General features: G+C 37.8%; 1 protein-coding gene across 1 annotated transcript in view; it reads right to left on the bottom strand.

Annotated features, from left to right (window-relative positions):
• Window positions 1-20,522, bottom strand: part of UBR5 (ubiquitin protein ligase E3 component n-recognin 5) — a 139,958-nt gene that overhangs the window by 2,968 nt on the left and 116,468 nt on the right. Inside the window, exons 43-58 of the mRNA XM_084620112.1 lie at window positions 19,933-20,105; window positions 19,717-19,830; window positions 18,814-19,034; window positions 15,998-16,118; window positions 15,817-15,915; window positions 15,154-15,397; window positions 12,926-13,037; window positions 11,959-12,103; window positions 11,520-11,650; window positions 10,787-10,847; window positions 8,546-8,721; window positions 5,647-5,731; window positions 3,947-4,102; window positions 3,365-3,478; window positions 1,330-1,474; window positions 566-651 (exon numbers count right to left, since the gene is read on the bottom strand). Of these exons, the coding sequence (XP_084476238.1) occupies window positions 566-651; window positions 1,330-1,474; window positions 3,365-3,478; window positions 3,947-4,102; window positions 5,647-5,731; window positions 8,546-8,721; window positions 10,787-10,847; window positions 11,520-11,650; window positions 11,959-12,103; window positions 12,926-13,037; window positions 15,154-15,397; window positions 15,817-15,915; window positions 15,998-16,118; window positions 18,814-19,034; window positions 19,717-19,830; window positions 19,933-20,105 (2,183 nt within the window). The remainder of the gene's footprint in view (window positions 1-565; window positions 652-1,329; window positions 1,475-3,364; window positions 3,479-3,946; window positions 4,103-5,646; window positions 5,732-8,545; window positions 8,722-10,786; window positions 10,848-11,519; window positions 11,651-11,958; window positions 12,104-12,925; window positions 13,038-15,153; window positions 15,398-15,816; window positions 15,916-15,997; window positions 16,119-18,813; window positions 19,035-19,716; window positions 19,831-19,932; window positions 20,106-20,522) is intronic.

The following is a 20,522-nucleotide window of genomic DNA, read 5'->3' as shown; positions in this document are numbered from 1 at the left end:
TTACTTGAAAAGTATTAGAAGTATGAAATATCCTCTTGCAGAGCAAAGTGAATACTGCATTGCACCCTGAGTTCTTTGCCTAAACCAATCCTCTCTAGATTTTCCTCTTTTTACACCAGTCCTTGTTTTCTTTTTTGCAGTTCATTCAAAAATGAGAAGGTTCACATCTCTGAGGTGATCAAAAGAGAACATTTTAAAGAAGTGGGTGAATACACTGCACAACAAGCAAACTTTTCCAATCCTCCATAAACGCAATTCAAACCTGATGCTCTGACCACCTGTTAGTGTGAAACCTCTAAAACATGGACTGCATATATGCTTCAGAGTTCTGAGATATGGACAAAGAAGGATACACCAACATTAATTTTCTTGTGAACAAAGCTAGGTTTCATATTCAGTCTCCAGAGCTGAAAGCCTACTGCACTAACTCCCTAGTACTTACTTTGCCACTCTACCAGTGTAGAAAACCTTTCCGTTAAAACAAACGAACAAAAAATACTAAAAAGCAATGCTGATTGTTGAAAAACAGTCTTAAGCAACCTTTTACAGGGGAAGGACAACTTACTAGATCTTGTCTTTCTGTCATACTCATCTTCTCAACTATGGACCAAAACCAACGCTTGAACTGCAAAAGCTTCTCAGCATTTTCTCCTGTTTGAAACAGAATAATTAAATTAAATGTATTTGACAATGAACATTTAGAGCACATGTTTTATATACACCAGCAAGTAAAATACTTAGGGTCTCTACCCCTCCCCACAAAACCGGCACACCAGGAACAAGGACAATTCTATGTCAAACACACATTCAAAAGTGTTTACATTAAAGGACTAGACTGAAGAACACTGGTGTAAACAACTAATAAAATTAAGACACCATGTGATTTACTAACTAGTTGTATCTAAGTTCGTAACAGGTCAATGAAATATTGCTTTAAAAATATTACACTACATCAATCATAACTCTAAATATATGGTCAGGCCAGGATTTGGCAGGAAAAAATAGCACAACCCATAATTTGCTCTCCTTGCATTCTGATGGATTATTTATATAGTGATACCCTGGAAAGAGTTGTGTATTGTTCTCTTCCATTTTGAGTGAAGATGCTTAAAAGTGGCAAATAATAGGGTCCAGCACACTGAAAATCCTTTTAAAATATTATATTTAGAGCCATTCATTAAGGTCAATGAACAGAGCTGGTTTTAAGCTTAGAAAAAGTTGAAAAAAAATTATCTTTGCTATCCATCTCTATATAAAGGACAGACAGGTGAATACTGCTAAATTTCTAGCTGTACAGCTCATTTCCTAAACAGACTACATATTTCATACCTGACTCATCATTGAAAGAGGTAAAGCTGATCAGCATTTGGACGTTTACTTCACCACAGCCGTTTACCAAAAGCCTGAAATCTTCTGCTGTCAAGTCTTCTAATGAATTCTTTGGAAGCACATCCAGCAGACCTTTCCTCATTGCCTGAAAGAAAGAGTCGCACGATTCACTTTACACTGATCACCTTTGCTATTGTTTAAGTGAATCTCTGAGAAGTTACATACAAGGAAGTTCACAGCTCACAAATATCAGTTGATTTTCCTCTTGGCCGTTCACCTCTTCCATGTTCAATCTCAAATGGTAAAAATGTTTTTTTGAATGGAAGCTATATGGGCCCATGGTCTAGAACTTGCAGTATTCAGGCCTAGACCAGCAACAAACATTGCTAGACTAAGGGAACCAGTGAATTATTTTTAAGGTTGGCACCTTGCAAACCACTGGTAGTACAAACAAGTGCCCTCTCTCTCACTGGAATTTGAACTTTTCAATATAGCCGTTTTTTCTATGTCCTACTCAGTTACAATATATCCACAATTCTTTTTATTACCTTGCTGCCCTCTACCTGAAATTCCCACTTCCATGAATTATGAGACTACTTTAAAAATCTGCCACTTTGAGAACCACTAAACTTAAAAACGAATGCTGTAGCTGTATCTCATTAGAAAGCCACTAAAATGAGAAGGGGTATGGACAGCTTCCACGTGAGAAGAGATTAAAAAGACGGGGACTGTTAATCTTAGAAAAGAGACAACTAAGGGGGGAATATGATAGAGGTCTATAATATCATGAATGGTGTGGACAAAGTCAATAGGGAAGTGTTATTTACCCTCTTCACGTAACACATGAATCAGAGGTCACTTCATGAAATTAATAGGCAGCCAATTTTGAAACAAACATATGGAAGTACTTCTTCACATAATGCAGTCAACCCATAGCACTCGTTGCCAGGAGATTTTGAAGGTCAAAAGTATAACTGGGTTCAAAAAGAATTAAATAATTTTACAGAGAACAGGTCCATCAACGACTGTTAGCCAAGATAGTCAGGGGCACAACCCCATGCTCTGGGTGTCCCTAAACCTCTGACTGCTAGAAGCCAGGACTGGACAACAGGGGATGGATCACTCAATCCCTCTGAAGCATCTGGCACCAGACACCGTTGGATAAGAGGACACTGGGCTAGATGAACCCTTGGTCTGACTTATTATGGTCATTATTATGTTCTTGAAATGAATATTCAGGAGATACTAACTGATAAATCATGTCAGAACTGCAATTGGGGGCACGGGAAGGTGGGGAGGCAAATGACAATAAGGACAATATAATTTCAAAGTCTAATATCCCATGGCCTACAATGGTTGGAAACAGTTTAGCAGTACAGTAAATTGCCCTAAACACTGGTCTCTAAATCAGTGATCATAAAGCAAATATTTTTATATCTAATCTTTTATTTCAAAACAAGCTTCTAAAAACAAGACCAAGTTTTACTTTTAATATAATTTGAGACAGATTCTGGTCATTTTTCTTGTTAAAAAAATATCAACAATGGTAAGAACAAAAATTCTGCTGTCACTAGCCACACTGATCCTGCACAGAGCAGGTATAAGGAGGCCAGAAGCTCCAGTGACTTTATGCTGTCAGAGTTTGGCTTGTTATATCTCTGAGCTAAGAGGTTAAATAAATCTAGGCTGACAAAAATAGAGAAAAATGGAAGATTTTACAGAATCCATATGTCTTTGAAGATAAGCATTTCCCCAGTATACATGTTATGTAAATTCAAGATATTAATTTTTTAATCTATATGTAAATGCTGAAGTTTAACTAGTCATTGAGCTAACTTTAATTCTTCCTTTGAATTTATATCCTTCTTTCTATTCAAATGAGCTTTTAGGGTAATCGAGGTCTCCACATGATTAAGTTAGCAACTGTGTAACAAGAAACAAAGATTAATACCCTTCAGAAGTTGGACAACTTGGAATGGAACGCGGCATATGCAGAAATAGACAGAATCATTCCAAAACACTACAAAGCACTTACATGTAGAGGTTGTTCTGCTACTACCAACATTCTGTGTTCTGCATATTTCCGGACATATTCATAAACATTCTGAGGGGTGACTGGTATATTTACACCATTGGAGATAAGTTCAACCTATGATGAAGCAGCAAAAGGGGAGAGGATTTAAAAACATACTTTAAAAGCAGAAAAAAGAAACAGTTAAAACAAGAGTATCATTTCTATTACTGTATGCAGTAAATATATTGTGGTGTTATACAGCTTTTTCACTCTTAAAACAAGTTTTCAATGGGTTATTGGTTCGGACTATTACCATGAACAAAAGTTTTACATTTAAAACCAGTCCTCGTGATGAGACCAATAATAGTGGTACTGCTGATTTCTCATTTAGATTATACTAAACAGCCCATAAATACTAGGGGTGGGATATTCAAAAATACTTAAGTGATTTAGGAACACAAATCCCACAGACTTTCAATGGGTCTTGGGCTCCTGAACACTTAATCAGTTTAGAAAAATCTCACCTTAAATCTACAGTCTGGGGTTTGACAGGCTATGAACAAGTAACATTAAACTGTAAAGTCAAGTTCAGCTTGCACCTACCTGCCCTCCACCCTCCTCCTTGCACAGGTCTATTGCAAATGCTAAATCCATTGCTGCAAAAACAGCATCAGCATCCGTGCTCTGGGAGGCTAGGATAAGTTGCCGCAAGCTCTCATACATAACCGGATCAAAAAAAGCAAAGTCATGCCAGTTCACCTAAAATAAGGTAGATGTTTGATATGTAGCATTGTTTTTATAAATATATTCAACATAATTAGATCTAGAACTGATACACTATGTACACTAGCATAAGGCACCTAAATAGCCATGTAATGAGGCATTTACTCAAACTCTTGGAAAGAATGGCAATCAATCAATCAATCAATCAATAAATGTAATTTCCATTCTCATCCTGATTTTCTGAGGTGCAGGAACATAACACCAGATTGAAGTGCATTGGCAAAGCACAGAGAAGGTTGTAAAGCATTTGCCCACACTAAGAATGACTATAGATCTAGGCAACTGAACTCTTGGAATGTATCCTTTCCATAAATCAGCTTGGGTCAGAACAGACCTTGGTGGATTTTTCAAGAGGATTTGAAAATGGGGTCACATGTGTCATCACTCCTTTCCTCATCTCCACACTCCCTAAAACTCTGGAAAGAAAATTCACCTGCACGTTCACAGAAAGAAAGCTTCTTCCCAGCAGCTGTAAACTCCTATAGGTGGACGTTTTTTGTGCCCAGTAGTTGCCCTCCTACCCTCAACAAGCAGATCTTTTGAGCAGATCCTTTCCTTTTTTGCCCCATTTTGGGGGCCTTTGCTCCATCGATTATCTGTCTTTCCATCTAAGACAGTACTTTGTGGTGCCCCTAAACTCAACTACAGGGAATTTTGGTGCTTCTCATTTTTCCCATGTTGCCCACTCCTCTGCTGTCGTCATGAGGGAACCCTAGGAGTCTTTTACTCAGATGGTAGAGCAAGGAGATTGTCCTTCTGTTTTGGAAACGGATTGGAGTGTTCTTGTGCATCCATACCCGCTTGCTCCTTTGTCACCATTCCCCTGCCCCATTTGTTAAAATCATATCCATTTTAGCCATCAGAGCCAGTCATTGTCTTTATTTTTTTTTTTTAAAAAACAAACACCAAAATGAAGGCCAGGGATAATGGAAAACTTTGTTTAGTTTGTTGCATCAGGTACCATATTGAGAGGTATATTGCCAAAAGATAATAAAAATGTGATCTTGACCTAAAACAGTTAAAACATAGGCAATTGCTGGACTGCATTTAAATTTTATGTCTACACCTGAAGCAGAATTTGAAATCTGATTAAAGAATTTTCTCAATTGTTAAACAAAATGCCTTTTTGAAAATATTAACATAGAAAGAGCAAGAGAGAACTAATGCTACAGCACTGGTTCTTCAACTTCACGAGCAAAAAAAAAGGGAGATCAACCCTGTCCCATTTTAAATATGTAATTAATAGAGACAGATAGATATAGATGTATATAGAAAGAGAGCGAGCGCGCACATTATGTCATTGGAAACCTGCCTCAGTCAATTTCTTGGCATCCACTTGGCAAACTCAGTTTAATTGTAAGACAACAAAAAAATCAAAACTGCTTTAATTAAATCTAGTATTGCCAAACAAGCACAGTGTTAACATCAAAACATATACTTTGTTAAAAAAAAAAAAAAAAAAAAATTTAAAAACTAAATCTTATGTACTTAAAGGCAATTCAGATGTCTGATCAACTTACTTTTCTGCCCAGAAGAACTTTGATAACGTGTCTGTTTAACGTGATGGGACACAGTTCATTCTGCAGTAAGCACAACCCTAGAATTCTGAGAACAAAAAGAGTACTATTAGAAAATCACAAAAGGAAATTGTTTAAAAAAGTGGGATTCAAAAGAGTTTCCTGAATATTTCAACAAGAAAAAAAAAATTAACTCTGGAATTCAGGTTGAAGCTAGCTTCCAATTATAAAACCTCATATTTAAGAATTCCCAATGCCAACATCCCCCAAAATAAATCACTGTTTCCGAAATGGTGCATACAGTACCTCATCCCATGGGGAAAGTTTTTCTAGGAAGCTTGGTTAAAAAATAATCCGCTATTTTTCCTGAAAGAACAATCATGGGTAAAGAAGGATCACTTCCTCAAAAATACCTGCTGCAACAGAATTCCACTCCTGGAGACTAAAAATCTCCACAGATATTTCTATGAAAGAAAATATCCAAAAATAACCAATAATATAAAAAGTAAGTGGAAAGAAAACAAACCTATTTTATGTGAGTCTCAGCAAAAATAGGGATAAAATAAGAGGGTTCCCAAAAATTAAAACAAAACAAAAAAACCCCACACAGACAGGACAACTTAGGCAAAAACTGTTTCTGCAAAAAGGCTGTTAAAATGAATTTTGATAGCTGCCTTCTGGCTGATCAATTACACTTCATAATGGTGTGAAAAGAACTCTACATACCTGCCCTATAAATCTGTTTGGAAAATTATGAGTCTGGCTGTGTAAGTAAATATCAAATGATTGAATGAGCTTTGAAGCTATGGGTTCAGTTGTTACAATAAAAAATGCAGTCAGACAAAACACAGACATGGTTCTTCTGGAATTAGGAGAATCTGCTGTACTGGAGTGAAAACAATCAAGAAGTGAGTGGATTTTTAAGGGTGTAATTCTTCTCCAGCCATAAGCCTATGGACTTCCACAAATTCGCTCTAAAAAGCGCCTCAGCAGAGCAATCCCGCATGTTTTTCCTCATGATCACTTCAAAGTCAGGTGCACTGAGTCCATTAGTGCCAATGGGGTGCAAAAACATTCACTGACTTATTCAAGAGAGCAAACACTAGTCACAAGCCTTGTTCTGAAGCACATGATCCCACAAAGGAACAATGACAGATGTCAGAAGCAACCTTCTGTCACATACATTTTCAGTGGAGATGAAGCAATGTGGTAGGAAGACAACACCAGGCCCCACAATATATTCAGAACTGAAAAGTTACCTTTACTGTATGAAATAGTGTAATTAGAGGACTTCATCCTATCCTACAATAGGTTCTTATTCTGCCCTCATCGACACAGCATTGAGAACCTTCAAGAAGTGTTAGGCAATACAACTAAATTCTGTCATATGTCATTTAGTCTCCTTCTCTCATCACTCCCCAGGGAGAGAAGTTGTGCAGTGTAGTGTTTTGTTTAACATACACACTACTATGCATTTATTTCAGACAAGACAAGGTGAAAGAAGAGCACCTTGAATTTGGAGTGGAACGTGGTGAGGTTTGTGACAGCCCTTAATTTGTGACATAGTTAATTCCACAGTCAGACTAGACACTGAGAAAGCTTAGTCTCCTGCACAGACAAGCTTTATCCCTGCGGTAGAAAGTTCCACTGTGCCACAGAAGTAGAGTTCTTGACCATGGTCCTCATCCTGGAGCTTTAAGCAGTCTCTTTAAACATTTTGGGCCCATGCCACTAAGCTCCTTGAAGGTAAGGACTGAGATCTTGAACTTTACTCAATAGTCTCTGGAAAGCCAACATATAGAGCAGAGGCCAGGTCAGATGGGCTCAAAGTAGCCAGTGTTGCTGAGGAATGCAGCGTAGGGTTCTGTACTAGTTGGAGGTTCTCCAAGGACTGGTGTCTTCATACCCAAGTATACTGCACTGCTATTATACAGACATAAGGCGATGAAGGCATAGATAAGAACACTTGAACAAGCATTGAGAAATCTAGAAAAGTGAAATATCTTTGGAGCGAGTTCTGCTTGATACACACCTTGTTTTCTTGGGAAGAGAAACCTTTTTTTTCCCCTTCCCTCTCAAGTCAGTGCCCAACAACATGAGCAGGGTCCTGGAGTCCATCTATACCAGAGCTAGCAGGTTGTTTGTGGAAACACAGCTTGAGCACCTATTTTGTAAAAGCTTTACCAATGTGGGAAATATTGATAGTCATGATGTCCAGCAAGGATGCTCAACTGTTTATTTGAGGACTGTTTGCCTATGAAAACTGTGTGTGTGTGAGAGAGAGAGAGCGCGCGAGGAAGCAGGGGTGTGAAGAGAGAGAGAAGGAGAACCAGGAATGATTTCAGGGAAACTCACTTTTGAACTTCAGAACCCATGTTGACATCTGGACAGAGATATCAAAGCCAAGACAGTTATGGTCTGTTCTGCTGGCTGTGCATGTGCAACTCAGACATAATGTGGATGATACTGGGGCACTTTAAGGTCCTGCTTCTCTGACATACTTACAAAATAAAAAGGAGGCAGGGAAAGCAAAAGCACAAAGATACAAATTTTAGCTTAAGAAATCAGCAAAATAGTTGCCTTTTACAGAAAGTTTGTGTCCTCAGAGACCAGGGAGTCATGGGACCTGAAATGCCAATGGTGCAATAAATCTGATGCTACTAACATTTTATTTTCTCTCTCTCACACGCACGTACACGTGTACGTATGTTGAGGGGTATTACTGCAAAAATTGAAGATTTCTCTCAAGATTTAACAGACTGAGTTGTTCAGGTTCCCCCACATGATTTCAAACCCAAGATGAGAACTCTATTACAGCTTTTATCTTTGGAGAAATATAAGCTACCGAAATATCTGAAATGCCAAGAGAACACAAGACTAGCAAACTAGCTTAATATTGTACCTGCCAATGTTTCTGAAACAGTTCAACCTTGCCTCTGTGTTTTTGCCAGGCCTTGGCGTATAAAAACCTCGTTTCCCAGGTTGGTAGAATAGTGGTGCATTATCATCACCATCATCTGTATCATCTAATTCCATGTCCACCACACTGCGACTGGAGCCATGTCGCTTTCTATTTTCCTAGTACAAAAGATTAAGAAGCAATTTAGAATTTCAGTTAAAAAAATCAAATGTCTATCCTATTTTTGCTATCCACTGAATACTGAAACCTGCTCACTGTTGGACCAAAAGATTTTTGAGTCTCGCCATTTCAAAAGTCTGGTAATATTTGGCAATGGTGGATATTTAAATAATTGAGCAGTTACTTCGTTATTCTGAAAAACAACAAATTAAAGAAGCAGATCCTTTCAGCGAAGTAAAAAAACACTCTTCACTTTATTAGGGCTTTCGACTAATCACAGTTAACTCACGTGATTAACTCAGAAAAATTAATGGCGATTAATTGCATTGTTAAACAATAGAATACCAATTGAAATGTATTAAATATTTTTCAGTGTTTTTCTACATTTTCAAATATATTGATTTCTATTACAACACAGAATACAAAGTGTCTAGGGTTCACTTGATATTTTTATTACAAATATTTGCACTTTTAAAATGATAAATAAAAGAAATAGTATTTTTCAATTCACCTCATACAAGTACTGTGGTGCAATCTCTTTATTGTGAAAATGTAACTTACAAGTGTAGATATTTTTTGTTACATAACTGAACTCAAAAACAAAACAATGTAAAACTTTAGAGCCTACAAGTCCACTCAGTCCTACTATTTATTCAGCCAATCGCTAAGACAAACAAGTTTGTTTACATTTACAGGAGATACTGCTGCCCACTTCTTATTTACAATGTCACCTGAAAGAGAGAACAGGTGTTCACGTGGCACTTCTGTAACCGGCATTGCAAGATATTTACCTGCCAGATATGCTAAACATTCAAATGCTCCTTCATGCTTCGGCCACCATTCCAGAGGACGTGCTTCCATGCCGATGATGTGCATTAAAAAATAATGCGTTAATTAAATTTGTGACTGAACTCCTTGGGGGAGAACTGTATGTCTCCTGTTCTGTTTTACCTGCATTCTGCCATAGATTTCATGTTATAGCAGTCTCAGATGATGACCCAGCACACGTTCGTTTTAAAAACACTTCCACAGCAGATTGGTACCACCTTTGAGTTTTGTCAAATGTGAGATTTCTAAAAATAGCTACAGCATTCGACTTAAGGTTTAAGAATCTGAAGTGCCATCCAAAATCTGAAAGGGACAAGGTGGGGAGCATGCTTTCAGAAGTTTTAAAAGAGCAGCACTCCAATGCAGAAACTACAGAACCCGAACCACAAAAAAGAAAGTCAGCCTTCTGCTGGTGGCATCTGACTCAGATGATGAAAATGAACATGTGTCGGTCTGCTCTGCTGTGGATCGTTATTGAGCATAACTAGTCATCAGCACGGACGCATGTCCTCTGGAATGGTGGTTGAAGCATGAAGGGACACATGAATCTTTAGTGGATCTGGCATGTAAATATCTTGTGACACTGGCTACAACAGTGCTATGCAAACACCTGTTCTCACTTTCAGGTGACATTGTAAACAAGTGGGCAGCATTATCTCCTGCAAACTGTAACCAAACTTGTTTGTCTGAGTGACTGGCTGAAGTTGAGTGGACTTGTAGGTTTTACATTGTTTTATTTTTGAATGCAATTATATTTTGTACATAATTTTACATTTGTAAGTTCAACTTTCATGATAAAGACTGCACTACAGTACTTGTATTAGGTGAATTGAAAAATACTATTTCTTTCGTTTTTTACAGTGCAAATATTTGTAATCAAAATAAATATAAAGTGAGCACTATACACTTTATATTCTGTGTTGTAGTTGAAATCAATACATTTGAAAATGTAGAAATCACCCAAAAATATTTAAATAAATGGTATTCTATTATTATTTAATCACGCGAGTAATCTTTGTAATTGTGCGAGTAATTGCGATTAATTTTTTTAATCGCTTGATAGCCCTACATTTTATGTGACAAGAGGAGACAACTGAGGCAAAATGGCAGGTCACTTACAGGCTGTTACATTTATTTTAAAAAAAAAAAATACATCTTTTTATGACAAGCCAATATAAATAGATCCTAAATTTCCTTCATTTCACAAGTGAACCCAATGCAAAACAGATCTCTTACCTGTACCTTATCTGAGGAGTCTAGCAACCCAAGATCCAGGATACTGTCAGCTCCATTTTCCCTGGGGAGAGGGGAGGAGAAGAGGCAAGCCAAGATTTAATTTACCATTATCAATTAAATAGTCACATTCTGAGCTGAAACTAGAAAAGTTTATTTTTTAATGAAAAGTCAAAATAATAAAACTAGATATGATTCTGAAAACAGAATTTAGTAAAGAAAAATTTGAAAGGAACTAGACTGCGAATTCTTTATTGTGCATGTATACAGATGAGTTTCCTCAACCAATCTCTACAGCTGGACAGGAGGAATACTAAGTCATTATAACCAGGTTCTGAAAACAAACTGTGCAAAGTGAAGTTTCTCGACACTTTGGTTTTAAAGCAAAACACAAACAAGAATACCATAATATTTATATAACAATGGGACCTAGATACCTAACCAAGATAATGGTCTCTTTGTGCTAGGCACTGTACATATACAATGTAAGAAGCAGCCCTTGCCTCAAAGAGTTTACAATCTAAACAGACAAGGTAGAAGTTGTGGGGAAGAGGAAGTACTTTCTTATTTTCCAAATGGGAAACTGAGGGTACTAATATCAGGTGACTTGCCCAAGGCAAACAGGACATCTGTGACAGAACAGGGAACTGAACCCAGATCTGCTGGATCCTAGATCACTGTCTTAACCACAAGACCAGCCTTCCTTTTTTATCTGAATCTTTATTTAATCCTTTACCTTCCATGTGCAATAATGAGTTCCATAGCCTCATCAACTCTTGCTCTAAGGGAATCTTCGCTTGCTAGTAACAGAAGCAGCTGAGCAGGAGACAACTCCAGTAGCATACCTGTGATTTTGCTTGCAAATGCCTGGAAATAAGAATTCAAGATCTTACTGTCCCATCATTCCTTCAGTGCACTCAGTTTCAAATATGGTTTTCTGAAAACCTTCATATCTTAATACACCCAAGATTTAAAACAAATTTGTGAGTCAAATGACAAGTTGTAGAAATACAAACTAGAGAAAGTCACAAGAGAGATTAAAAAAATACCCTTATAGAATTCAACTATTTTAATAAGTCATGAATTTCACAAGCAAAGGATAAAGAAAAGAAATCTTAAGTGAAAGATACCCATAGCAACAATAGACTTAAGTGTACTGCGCAGATTGGTCTTACTGGTTGCATTGCTTGTACACGAGGGTAAAGCCTTTCTCCAAGGGCCTGTCGATGTGCTGGAAGAGGATCAGGATCATCACTAGGATTCCCTTCTGAGGCTGGTCTAAAGGGCCTTGTGTCAATGGAAAGTTGTCTTCTAAAGTCCCTTTAAAAATGACAGTTTACATCCCTCTTGGTTTATATTTTGTGAAACTTGATAAGACTATGTTAGTTGCAAAGGAAATGTACAAATCTCTTGGATAATACTATTTATGTACAGATAAAATAGTATGGACCAGTTTGTGCAATTGTAATATTCCATGTAGTTAGTTGGATATAAAGGTTTGGGAAGGGAACAGAGTTGAATTCTGTCAATCTTTTGGAGAAACAAGGTGGACAACCCACCAAGTAACAATGGTGGTGTTTGTAATGCATTTCTTGTCTTGGCTACTGCAATGACAGGAGTGATTTGTGAGATGGGGTTGAACAACGGTCTAGTGATGCTGAAATGGGCGTATTCATTAGATCACGTATTTATATTAAAAATGAATATGGAAAGTTATTCAATACAAGTACTCTATCTTGAAAGAGAAGCATAGTATCCTCTCAGTTTGAAGAAAGGAGAGTCCAAATTTTAGAACAGACATTCATCTATTTCAGTGGTTCTCAAACCTATTTGATTAGGCCTCCCCAAATACATAAAACCACCACCACAGCTGGCCTCCAGCTGTCCCCTTTATCTCTGCCTTCTGGGTGTGCACAGCACTTCTGAATGAGACCCAGCCGCCCAGGGCTGAAAGCCAGAGCTTTTTTTTTTTTTTTTTTTTTTTTTTAAAAACACACACACACAAGAAAACCCACACAGCTTACACCTCCCTTGACACATTCCCACACCTCCCTTGGGAGGCCCACCCCACAGTTTGAGAATCGCTGATCTATTTCATAAAATACTTGTGACCAGGACATAAGTTACAGATAAATCATGTACCTATCCCTGTCTCTTCGAGAACCAGCTCGTAAGCCACTACTCCTCCTCATTTCCCTTTCACGCTCCCTCTCCCGATCTCTCTCCCCTCTATTTCGCAATCTCTGCATCAGACCTGAAAAAAAGAAAAAAATGTTTTAAACTTCTCATCCTCATACAATGCAATGTACTTCAAGCTCTTTATTGCATAGCTTGTGCAGGAAAAGAGCACAATTTTAGTGGACTAGATGGCTTAGCAGATCGCAATGGGATTCAAAACTGAAATCTAGTTAAAAGTTTATTTTTCAGCTTTTGAAGTCTTATGGCAGGTATATGCTTTCAAAATACTAAGGATGTGTTTTCTATGTCACAGACTCGGTGATTAAGTTATTTCAAATGGTTGCTGCCTGTTAAAGGGTTAATCACTATTATATGTGCTCCAAAGCCTGGTCTATACTACAGTATTAGGTCAGCGTAAGATGCCTTACGTTGACCTAATTATGTTAGGTACACACTACAGCCTTGCTCCCACCCGTGTAAGTGCCCTGCTACACTGACGTAACAACTCCACCTCCACGAGAGGCGTAGGGCTTATGTTGGTGTAGTTAAGGCAACGCAGTGTCCCTGTAGACTCTGTGTTACTTACATCTATTGGCTGTCATTCTTGTAAATTTACAAGAAAGCTGGCTCCACAGCTGAGCTGCTGCCTGTTCTCCGCTCCAAGGTGGGCTGCGCCCAGGCACCCTGTTCCCAGCGGGGAGCTGAGGGGAACAGGGCAGCTGGGCTTCCTGCAGGAAGCTGGACATGGAGCTGAGAGCCCTGGCTCTCAGTCCCCCACTCTGCCACTCTTAAGCAAGGGGAAGCACTCAGAAGAACATCAGTGTGGACACGAACCACTCGCAATAATTACTACAGTGGCTGTAAATTGACTTAACATAGGTTGATTTAAGTTTATAGTGTAGATATGCCCTGAGAGACTTTAAAAATATTGGGGTTAGGCAGAAACAGCAGTTATGGAGATAGAAGAGGTGATATTTCATTCAGACCTTGTATACAAATCCAGAGCAGCTGGATGTTTCTGCTAAAGCGATCAATGAATTTTTGACATGGACTTTAAGATGCTATTTGGAATCAGCTAACACATAACTAAGATAAACAGAAAAAGTTCATACAGTCAGATCAAATGTAGAACTCTACACAAATTCCAACTAAAATGATCTGAGCAGAGGTTCTAAGAGGAACTGTGGGGAAACAGAGCCATTCTTACCATAGAATCATAGGACTGGAAGGGACCTCAAGAGGTCATCTAGTTTAGTCCCCTGCACTCATGGCAGGATTAAGTATTCTTCTTCTATTATCCTGGCCCCCAAATAGTGTGTAGGTGAGGAACAGCTGTAGAGTGACTCCAATGCCACTACTATTAAGTCCACAGACTTCAGTAGTAGAGGATTAGAGTTTGAATCTCACAGTGTGTTCTCCATTCTTCTGCACTGCTCCAGCCACACCAAACTGTCCAAGTACCGTTGCCATGTGACCGGCTCCCACCACAGCAAACCCATAGCTGCTCCATTACATTTAGGATCTTTTACCTCAGCTAGGACAGTAAGCATGCAGCTCATAGAGTTATTTTAGTCTTCCTGAAGTGCACCGGCACACGTTCAGAATCTCTAGGAAATTGCAAGAACTAGATATTCCCCTCCCTGCCATGAAAAATTTAGTTTCTGCAGAAACTGAACTTAAATTTCTACAAGAGAAGTGCTGGTATAGCATACCACTTCACTCATATCTCAGGGACAAAGTGGGACTGGATGGGATGGTCATGGGCTATAGAGCCTTTCACATTTCAGTAGTCTGTTCATGACCATATTGGCAATGTCCAAATATAGTAGATACTCATGGCTAATTTATATTCTAAGTGAAGTAAGTTGATGGCTTTGATCTGATTCTAAGTGGACAAGTATCTAGCTCTCAAAAAATACTAAATCAGTATCCCTTTTTGGCAATTTTGACCAAGAGGCAAAGAATTGAATGGATGTATCCTTTCAGCCTGGAGGAAGTTCCTTCAGGTCAAGGCTGATTCACATTTTCAGGGAATCAAGGGGAGAAGTTATTTAGCCATCTTTCTGGTTTTCCTAATGTATATTGAACTTTTAGCTCCCTGATGGCATAACAGAGTTAATATTCCAAAGTGAAAAGCATCTCCAAAGTTATGATTAATGGTAGCCACGGAATACCTTCTCTATGGTACTTACTTGTATGGGTACCCTTGTTGGCATTCTGGATACAGTCTAAGTTTGGCAGTTTCTCATTTGATAGAAAAGCCTGTGCGATGGCAGTATAAAAACTTCGTGCCACACCACTGCCTTCTCCTGGCTCATCCTTAAACGTAACTTTTACTCTGTGAACAGCCATTGGAGTTGTAGCACATCTGCGACCAAAATGATTGTTGAGCTGCCTCATCGTCTGCTGAATTAGAAGATCTCTATCTCGATCAACCTAGCAAATACATAGGCTAAATTAAGCATTTACCCTTCTGTAATGATTGCCGTAGCAAAAGATCAAATATTAATTTCAGCTTTAAATGCTATTTCAAGAGGATTTTTAGTATTTCAGAATAAAAGTTCCCATGAAATACTATGATTGGAAGGAGCTACCAGAAGGAGGAATCCATAACACTACACAGTAACTACAACGCACCACTATTCAGTGCACCGGAGTCCCCTCCTTGAAAAGTGTTCCAAAATGTTTGCCTACAGAATTTGAAACATAACTTCCTATATCAAATTACTAAAACACAGATAGCTGCAGTGTGTGTTAAACCTTTAACAACAGAATATAAAATTATATTATGATGTTTTCATTGCATTCAACTTTTAATTAAGTTATAAATCAGGAAAATAAAACTAATTTTTTACCTCCAATGTTAAATCCCTGGATTGCTGGTTTCTAAGTTTTTCCATTTCTCTGCGGAATTTTGATTCTTTTACTTCAAAGCCACCTAATTCAGTCAAGATCTTTAAAAAACCAAAATAATAAATTAGCTGTAGAATTTAATTACACAAAATGCGGTCTATTTTCCACACAGAAAATACATACCGATCCAGGCTCTGCTCCAACATCTTCCATGAACACTCTGCCAAACAGTTCTAAAGAAAGGCGCCAGCGTCCTAGCAACATATCATGAGAAATAACCATTCCCATGAAACTACACTGGGGCCTGGTAGAACAGGGACAAAAAACAAACTTGTAATACTTAAAAAATGCAAACACTAAGTTAAACCTCTGATAGTACTCAGTTGTATATTTTTACTTTTGTTTAAATCACTGCATTCGGAATAATTTCCTGATTTTCTAGCACCTAGAAATAGGAGCTTCAGGGCGGCTCATGTTCTGGTTTGAACTGAAAGTTCAAATGTAGAGGCTGAGATACCAAACGTGAAATCATTTGTTGTTAAGTTCTGGACAAAATTTAAACTTTAAGTGGCATTGTAAATTATTGAGGACAGTCACCACCTATAAAAAAAGTTTTAAGTGATAATAAAACTGAAAGCTACAATAAGGGATATGATTTTGTTGGAAGAGCTCCTGAAAAATACAGCTCAGAAATCAGCTCACATGCAACTTATGGCATATCTCTGAGTTAAGTAATACATAGGAGATGGAGTAGATAGCACAAAGCTGGTGAGAAACATTTCAAAGCTTGCCCAATTAAATAAATCTGTGCCAACCAAGTTGGTAATTTCCATTTATTTATTTTTTAAAATAATGGAGGAGTAAGCAGCTTCCAAACTTCTCCAAAGAGACACCACTCTTCCTGAAATTCTGCATGCTGCATCTCATCTCAGGATATGCTTTTTCAGGAAGTTGTGTAAAAGTCAGAGTTTTAAAGTTACGCTTTTTCAAAAGTTTAGCTTTGTTTACTTCTTCAACGTTATTCTAATGCTTTTTCCCATTCATCATCTCTTCAGATGGGGTGCCTTGAAACTCCAGATTTGTTTTGCTCATCTAACTGAGAATTGCCTTTTTTTTTTTTTTTTGAGGGCATGTATGTGAGATGAGTCGGGAGTGTTAGAAACTGAATTTAAGTACAAAAAGAGCATTGTTTTTTTGTTTTTTTTTTTTTTTAAAAAACACTTACAGATATATAAAAATGACCACCTGACTCCAGCTGCTGAGATGAGCCAGAAACAAGAGTGTGGCAGTGGAGAGGGGGCATATGGAGGGGTGACATGGAAACACAATTTCAGATTTAGGAATGGAGGTTTTGGGAGAGAGAGTCGACAGAAGGGGTCATATGTAGAGGAGAGAAAGTGGTGCGTCATGGGAAAATGAAAGGGATAGCAGAACCACAGAGAAGAACAACACATAAGATGACATAGAAGTGGGTGCAGGAAAATAGGAATGTTACAAGATGCATGTTCAGGGAATCTGTCTTACTTGTCAACCCAACCTAACCATATGGCACCCAAAACAACTATACAAACAATTCATTAAGAAAAACGTAACTATTTCCTAATCGAAGCTAAGGTGTGCATCAGTGGAGTCTTATCACTTAGAAAATGTATTCTGTCTTCCAAGTAATTCTTCTACTTCAAAAACCCCTCAAAAATAGGAAAGTCTTGAGGTGAATCACACTCCTCATGCCATATAGTTCTTTACGTTCCATCTTACCATGCAAGTAACTTCTCCCTACCCAGTCTCAGGATTGCCTCCTTTGCATATATACATACATAAAGTTAAAATTACTAGGGAATTGGAAAATTCCTTTTCTTTACGAAGGAATCTGTTTCCAAGGTACTTTAAAATACGGGATATTACTACTATTACTCATTATAAACAGTAAACATACCAATTAGCCATGTCTATATATATTTAAAAAACATATATTGACTATATTTCATAATTCCAAGGAAAATGTTTACCTGTGCATTGATAAAAATATTACTCAAACATAAAATGTATGGAGCTCTGATCTATGCTAATGAATCCTGTGAATTTCATGGTTATGAAATATTCAGCTCTAAGTTTCATATTATATCTTATATACGTGTATACACACATATATTATTTCAGAACCCAGCAAAAGGGCACAATTTAGGTTCAATACGGTGTTGTAACTTGCATGGTGTGATAGGAAGAAAAAGAGTATGAGCAAAGCTGCTGGATCCCTTAGATGTTCATTTCCAAAGGTATTTATTTAATTTAAATAAATTTAAAATTTTATTTTATTTTGTTAAAAAACCCCAAACAAAAACACCACCACGTAAGTTGAGGAATTATTCTACGGAAAGTATAACATTTTTAGGTGTTAAGCAGACTCCACTGCTACACATTTCAACATTAACCATTTCCTAACAATGTGGTTTTTGTGGATTTTTTTTTTCCAAGGATGCTTTTAGTGCTTATAAAAGGTGCTGAATCATTACTTTAGAGACCAAAGTCCCATCTAGAAGAGGTAGCAAAACAAACAGTGAGAGCACCAGCTTGTCCACTCTTCCTACGTACCCCAATCTTCTCTTCTGGAGGGGACTAATAATGAAGGCAGTTCAATCTCTAAACCCATCAAATGATCTTTGGTACCCAGCTGAGATTCCCAGTACAGATGGTAATAGTGCCAATTCCTGCATGGAACTTGGCTACCTAGAAAGTCAATCAATCCTCCTCTGGATACAAACTATGTAAGAAGTAAAAGGCTTCCACTCCAGTTCACTCATCTTCCTATCCACCTCTGCTCAACTGTCGGCACTACTTTGCATCCATCCAACTTTGAAACTGTTTCAGAAGTGTCCTGAATATTTCTCAGTCTCTTAAGTACTTCCAAAAGTTTCTTACTAAAGGTTTGAAACGCCGCAAGATTTTAATGCTAATTTAGCATTATTTTATAGAACAATTTGATTTTACTCCTTGAGTACCTGAATGATGTAAGAGGTGGCCCTTCACTCTCTGTCAGTCCTATCTCTGCCAGCAAGCTGCTTTTCAACTGTGCTGCAAGATCATGAGCTGAAGGCCCTGGTTTTGACGTCTCAGATTCTTCTGTTGGCACATTTTGTTCCTCTCCTTCCTTCTTTTGCCGATTTTGCATGCTCATAACATTTTTTAAATTGGCTGCATAAGACATTTTGGTTGGAAGAACCTAAACAAGGAGATGTCATTTAATTACATTTTAAAGCAGACCATGAACCTTTTCGAATTAGACATCCTGAATAAAAAAAACTGAACACTGTCCTTCATGAGTAGATGAATATGCTTCTACCACAATTCCAGTGTGTAAAATTTTAGAAGAACTTTTGTACATAATTTTCTTGTTGATTTTATTTATTTATACAGGACAGAACTGCACTTAATGTATGATAGACTTAGCTTGCCCCCAGACCACACATTGCAGAATTTCAAGCACAAAAGCACTTCAAGATGGCAGCAGTTCAGGCTCTGGGTGATCTAAATAGGACATTCTAGAGGTGGGAATTTTTTATTCCCTTTTTCTCTCAAATAGTCTTGATTTATTAGCATTTCAAGTAAATCCCCCAAAATTACTGTAGCCTTGAAAAAATAATTAGAGCATACATTTGATTATTAAAGGTATCTGTTTAAAATTTGTTTTTTCAAACAAATAAAAATATATTTTGAACATACTTTTGTAAGTTTTAAAATTTTAAGAGGCTATTTTAGACCCACCACTATTTTAAAAGCTATCTTCATTCTTTCCCTATGGTAAAGCATTCACAATAATGGTCTTATTTGTTTTAAAAGGGATTACACAGTATTAGCTTTCATAAGCCACACTTTGAAATAAAACAAAATTCCTATAACTGTACCTCAAGGCAGTTTCTATCCACTGTCACTTCCATTAAGCACTTCCCACTGTTGGCAGAGGATGAATATAAACCCTGACTTGGACGGCCAAATAAATCTTCTTTTCTAGCATTTGGCTGAAAATTAACAGAAGCATGCTGAGTAAATAACATACTTTAGTTAGAAATGAAAAACAAACAACAAATAAGTATCCTCAAGCATACTGTCTCTGGTGTCACCTGTAGAAGATGTGGCTGGTCTGCCAGGGGAATGGCTTCCGCCAGAGGAACTTCAAATGGATTGGGTGGAATACAACCAAGGAACGTCATGGAGTCTGACCGTCGGAAGAATGGATGGTTTTGGCCAGTTTCTGCTGGGAGGGAGTCATCATCCTTGTCATTAAGCGTAGCACCTAAATATCAGAAAAGTTTTTACTCTTAAAAAACCTTAGGAAAGGTTACACAAAATTTACCTTAAGAGTACATGAAGGATGAGAAATGAAGGATTTAAAAGCCAAGAAATGCCAAAGTTGAAATTAAATATACTAGAGGATCACACATTTCATAGCTTATGTAAGCTGAACTGGCAGTAATTTTACAGGATACTGCCAGTAAACCTAAATTTTATTAAGTCCTCTGAGCTGCTCCTCTTCGTTGTTCCCCTTGACAGTGCCATTTGGTGCTGCAGGCAGAAGAGTCTGAGCAGTAGCACTGTTACATCAGAGGTAACACAACCAGCCCCTCCTTTCATTCCCTCCAGTTACCCTAAACCTAACTTTGCAGGGTTGCTTTGGTCACCTCTCCCTTTGACTGTGCTCATTTGGTGCTGC

This window comes from Lepidochelys olivacea (genome assembly GCF_965140295.1).
Source record: "Lepidochelys olivacea isolate rLepOli2 genome assembly, chromosome: 2".
Classification (NCBI taxonomy): Eukaryota; Metazoa; Chordata; order Testudines; family Cheloniidae; genus Lepidochelys; species Lepidochelys olivacea.
This window is presented reverse-complemented; position numbering and strand designations above follow the sequence as displayed.